This window comes from Myripristis murdjan, chromosome 2, assembly GCF_902150065.1.
Source record: "Myripristis murdjan chromosome 2, fMyrMur1.1, whole genome shotgun sequence".
NCBI classification, from domain to species: domain Eukaryota; kingdom Metazoa; phylum Chordata; class Actinopteri; order Holocentriformes; family Holocentridae; genus Myripristis; species Myripristis murdjan.
The window spans coordinates 4825428-4831427 of record NC_043981.1 but is presented as its reverse complement, the minus strand read 5'-3'; the positions used below and the strand labels follow the sequence as shown (position 1 = coordinate 4831427).

The 6000-nt window shown below is 41.9% G+C and overlaps 1 protein-coding gene across 1 annotated transcript in view; it reads right to left on the bottom strand.

The window, feature by feature from the left end:
• The window catches only part of LOC115370310 (protein Shroom2-like), a 28429-nt gene continuing 22429 nt past the window's right edge, over positions 1-6000 (bottom strand). The window contains exons 9-11 of the mRNA XM_030067286.1: positions 5581-5749; positions 3497-3769; positions 1-2479 (exon numbers count right to left, since the gene is read on the bottom strand). Coding sequence (XP_029923146.1) covers positions 2207-2479; positions 3497-3769; positions 5581-5749 — 715 coding nt within the window. The 3' untranslated portion in view covers positions 1-2206. The remainder of the gene's footprint in view (positions 2480-3496; positions 3770-5580; positions 5750-6000) is intronic.

Here is a 6000-nt window from a genome sequence, read left to right as displayed (position 1 = left end):
TCTGAACTTAATCATTTATTGCTTCCAGGTTGATGAGAGAGTGCACTGCATACATGAAGCGTGGGCGGTGTGGATACACACCCGCAACAGTCCGTGAAGATCACAGTGGTGGTAGGCTACAGTAGGCACATCTTCAAATATATATATATAGATTTTGAAAAGGAGAGAGGAGGGAGAGAGAAAGAGATGACCGAGCCAAACCAGAGAGTAAAGTGCTAAAGTTTTGACCGCAGCTTCAATTTAACCTCACTGGATAGGAAAAAAAGAGACCAACCACACCTCAGTCCCTTTACTCTGATCAAAGCAGGAAAGGAACGTCATTTGGGAGTCCGGTGAAAGAGTGGCATCAATGAGAGGCCAATCCCATGACAGGAAGTACAAGTTCGATCCCTGACAGAGCAAAGTGTCCTTGAGCGAGGCAAATACCCCCTCTAGGTTGGTGTAAATCACTCTGATAGGAGCATAATAAAAGTGTAAATGACTATCAGTGAGATCAGAAAGCCATATAGGTGTGACGCTGGTTATAATATAATGTATCATCGTGTGGCATGAAAAAGAAATTAAATAACATTTGTTTACCGCTGGAAAAAAAAAAAATCAGCATTGTCATTACAAGGATAAATTCCAGTTCAGAATCATGTCAGCTATGTACTCTAGCACAATGCGAAGAGTTTAATTCCAAAATGAGATCGGAAAAATTATGACACCTTCTCGTACAAAATAACAGACGACACAAATTTAACGGGAAAACGTGGTACTGTAAAAGATGAAATGTATATGAAACTGGCTGACAAAATGATAAACCCACTAAGAGATCGGATCATCTATATTTTGAAGACGATGAAAGACAAAAACGCCAGGCAACATTTTTTCCTACAACAGCTCTGTAGCACTTTGGAAATCAAACTCTTCATGTCGTCGGAAAACAAAAACAAGTATGTCATGAATGAAATTAAATTACAGGGCAAACAACCCCCCGTTTCTGTATATAAGTTTTCAAAAAGGCTACAATAAATTACTAGAAAATATTACTTTAAAACACGCATGATAATAATTAAGTACACACCCAGCTACATAGCAGAGTGTTAGGAGGTTAGCAACCTCGTAACGTCATGGACAAGTTATTTACAACATCCCAAAGATATTAAAGAGAAAGCGGAAACGCAAAATTAAGAGATTACTAAAAATGGATGCATTTCAGCGATCATGGCACATTTGATAGATGTTTCAAACTAGAAGATTTAGATTTTTTTTTTTTTTGAAAAACACTTATCACAAGTACCATGATCATTTGATTAACTGGTTTGCATATAAACATCAATGATTTGCTTATTTGTTTGACATGCTACACTTTCGCCTCCACTAGGGGGCACTGTGGTGCAGCCGACTGATTTCCATGATAAAAGAGCAACTGACAAAACAATTTCCATACAGGAATCCATAAAATATTACATGATTACTATTAAAAAGGTGCTACATGTAGCGGTTTAACATCAATATATTGTTCGTACAGTAATGTTGAGACTTTCGCATAATTACCATAAAAAAGGGAAGTGAAGGGAAGGGAAGATTGGCAGTTGCACAATTTGGAGGGAAATCGACTGGATTGCTTTACGGCACAAAATGCTAAGATGGCGCCAGTGTTCCAAAGCAAACTTCCAAAGCTTTTTGAGTTTCTACTCATATATCAGAGGGTGTGAACTGAAGAAAAAATTATTTCCACTGTGTTTACGTTTGACGGAAGAGACAAGATCCAAGCACCCAACAGGGTTTCCGGGAAATGCGGTCTCGATGTTGGTGCTGTTTTTTTTAATCAAAATTTAAACCCTGTTGGCTGCTTGGATCTTAAACGTACAACACAGTGAAAATGATTTTTTCTTTGATTCACACCATCTACTATGCGCCGCTGCTGGAAACTCATAAAGGTTTAGTTCCTGTTTTCTTCGGAACAATGGCACCCTCTTCATGTTTTGTGCCACAAAGCAATCCTCCAAGTCATACAGCTGCCAGTCTTCACTCCGATGGTCTCAGTTTTAATGGTAGTTATGCCAAGGTGTCACCATTAACTTAACAGTGATATCCTGATGTGTGTAAATGCTACATGGAACACCTTGAATGTAAAAGTCCTAAAACGGCCTGGTGCTCGGTCCGGTCCGCCAGCTCTCATGGAAAAGCGCGTTCCCACGTCGTCAAACATTCAGAGCAGTCAGAAGAGCGCCCTCTGCTCCAGCGGCAGACTGTCCACCAGGCACTTGAGCTGCTCCTCGCCCAGCTTGATCTTGTCCTCCAGCTTGCGCTGCTCGATGATGAGGGCCGACTTCATCTTGACGAAGTGCCGGTAGTCGTCGAGGCTCTCGGCGTCCAGGTGGGCCTCCATGATGCCGGAGACCAGGCGCTCCCGGCGGTCCAGGTTCTCCTTCAGCTCCTTGGCGTCGTCGTGCTGCCGCATCAGCAGCTTGCGCTTCTCGGTCAGTGTGCGCTGATGGAGCAAGGAAACACACAAGATGGGATGTTCAGTATAAATTACAACTGCAATGAATTATTTTCATGCTTGATTAATCTATTTTAATCAGTCATTTAGTCTTTTGAGTATCAAAAAAAAAAGTAGTATAGCATGTTCAATGTAGCATAGTTCAAAGGGATGTCTTTAGATTGCTCCTTTAGTCTGACCAGCAGCCAAAAAACCCTCCAAAAGTACGAATTTCATAAACTGAACAGAAAAAAGAAGAAATCTTAGCGATCTTTGTAAATCTGGAATTAGGGAGGGTTTGAAATTTTTACTTTTTGAATAATGATTAATCAGTTCTTCATATTATTTTTTGTCTGCAAATCAACTGATGAATTAACTGACTAATCATTTTGGCTTTATTATAAATTCAGAAGATTAATAAAATTTAATCAGGCCATGTCACACTGAAGTAAAATGTTAAAAAAAAAAAAAAAATCCTTGACCTGTTCAGAATTTCTGAGCTAAGAAACATTAACGAACCAGGAAGCAATTGACCTATTTTTGTAATCCTGGCAACACTCCAACTTAGTTATGGAAAGTCATAAAATGTTACATATGGGCCACAGCGTGAGCCATATTTATCATGTACATGTATTATCATCTGTTCTTGGGACTGAATGTCTTTTTTCCCCATTTACACCCCGACATGTGCAACATGAGTCTCCTTAGTGTTTGATCTTTTTTGAGGTCTTAAGTAATTATTGTTATTTTTGTGTGCCATTACAGTAAGTTTTTAAAATTAGAATGAAGTCCGTAAACTTTACAAAAAGATTAAAAGTGAAAATCCAACTGCATCTTGAGCCACTAACTTGTTCATCTTACTGTACATTATTAAGTAATATTGCTGTTAATTCTTCTAATTTAGGGATTTTATGTTTCCACTAGGATGACGTGAAGCATTGTGGACCATTACCTTTCAAAGATCAAGTAAGTTTTAAATCATCAAAATTTAAAAAAAAAAAACAACTCTTGTCCCGGGGCAGCTACCTTCTCCTCAGGCGGGGCCTCGTCCTCCAGGCTGTTGAGAGCGTTCTCCACGCGGGCCAGCCGTCCCGACAGCGACAGCAGCAGGCTCACCACCTTGTCCAGGTCGCCTACGAACATGCGGAACTTGTCCAGCTGGTTGGGCTGGCAGAGGCGCTGCACCGTGGCCTCCACCTCGCGGCCCAGAGCCTCGTTGTCCTCCACGTCCTCCTGCAGACTCTGCCGCGCCTCCCGCAGCACCTCCAGCTTCCGGGCCAGGCTGGAGATCAGCTCTTGCTGCGGAAGATGAGGAGGAGGGAGGGGAGGTAAATTAATGAATGAATGACTTGAGAAATGCATAATGAGTTCATTTATTTAGATAGCCATTCATCCCAAACAAGTCTCAAAGGGCCTGACAAAAAAAAATGGGCCCAGCTGGAATCAACTAGTCAACAGTGATGAAATAAAGACAAATCAACAGAAAGAAAAAGAAACATCTGCTTCTCCACCTACATTGTTCAGTTAAAAACTGATTTATGCTCGCAAACTATAAAGCTTCATGAAAATCAGCATCTTTTTCTTCTCCTCAACAGAAGATTTGATGACTTTCTTCAAATAATACTGTCACGTTTCCCCTTAGAAGTGTAACCTGAAGGACACGGGTCGCGGTTTGGGAAACTAACAAACACTGCACAGGTTTAAACAAATCAAAACATAACGGATCTAAAAGGTGACATGGGATAAATCTCCCCACAGCCACCCGCTGATTCTATCTAAATGACAGACAAACGAAGGATTTGACCCAAAAGTGAAATGGGAGTCGTGAGAGAGAGGGGGAAACGAAAAACTGGCAAAAAAAAAAAACTAAAAAAAACTAAAACTTCCATCACACATACAACTCAGATTTCCATTCATAACAAAAAACACAGAAAGTCAACTGATGGTGTTGACTCTCTGGAAGCCCACACCAAACTGAGCAGGCAAAAGCCACTCCTTTATAAAACCTCCCACCCAGGCTGATGAGCAGCAGCTGGAGAGAACGACACAGGTTCACCCAATAGCTCCTGATCAGCAGGAAACCCCTCTGAATCTGATCTGACATAACAACACTCAGCTACAGCATTTATTTTCACAGATATTTTCAGTTTGTTAGGGATTCTCATGACCTGAATATAAGTCATTTTGTTTTTCAATCAATCAAATCAATTCTAAACACTTTGGGCCCTATCTTACACCTGGTGGTGCCAAGCATGACACAAGGGTCTTTATTAGTCTCCAGTTGATGCAGTTGTCATTTTCCTGAGGCAGCTGAAAGTGACTTCAGACAAAAACAAGGTCTGAAGTCAGCGCTTTCACTTCCTGCACGAGCAGATCCATTTCCTCTGCAGAGAAGCCTTCCTTCTCACCGGGAAACTCCAAGGCGTGACACACCTGGCTTTCAAAGGGAGTGGGAGACAGCTCTCTGATTGGTTTATTGCATGTTACACCCAAAAACATGAATGAATAATGGACCAGGAGCAATAAGCCCTTTTTCCTGCTGTTAAAATAGCAAAAGGGGACTTCCACACGCCCTAAATGCTCTTTACACTGTGCACGTAGGTGAACTTCCACCAGGTGAGTTCACTGATCACCTCACCTTCAGGCAGAGAGGAGGAACTCATCAGTGAACTCACCTGGTGCAGTTTTCAGATGGAATGAAAACCTGCAGATAGCGACAGCCACCATGGCTGAACAGACAAAGAAAAGAGAAACTTGGCTGTGGGAGAAGTTTGCCCTCAGGGTTTTCTGCCAGAGAGGCTCTCTAACCCTAACCCTAACCCTAACCCTTGACCCTTTACCAAACCCTTAGAAAGGCTTTCTGGCAGGAAGCCCTGGAGGCAAACTTGTCCCAAGTCCATCAACAGGAATACCAAGTCCTGATCTCAGGGAAGTGTAGTGTGGGAAAAAAAATGCCAGGATGAGTGCTAAAAACAACAAGGCAGTCCAAATCTACCAACTAGGAACCTGAGGATTAAAGTTTGCTGAAGTTGCTCCAACATAAAAAAGAACAAATCCAGTGGAATAAAACACGATCAGTCATGAAGAAGCTGTCGGCGGGTGAGTTTTACCTTTTTGCTGGCCAGATCCACGTCCAGCTCGTCCTCTGAGTCCTGCTCCTCCAGCTGCTCCTGCATGTCCTTCATCTTGATGAGGAGCTCGGCCTTGGGCGCTGATGTGTTGTAGTACGAGGAGCTGGGAACCAGGGAGGCCGACGCAGAGACACCCTCCTCCTCCCTCCTGACATACACACACACACACAGATAAACATACACAGATTAACAACAGGCTCCAACATGTTTTCCTGTTTCAGCTTCCTCGTAATACAAAGAAAGTGACTGTGACTTTCAGAAACTCAGAGGGATGATACATGTTTGACCCATTTTCCTATTTAAAACAAATAAATATACAGATTTGGGTGATGGGAGAGCTATAATTAATTTTTTTTTTTTTTTTTTTTTTTTTTTTACTTAAATGGGCTACGTCAGATG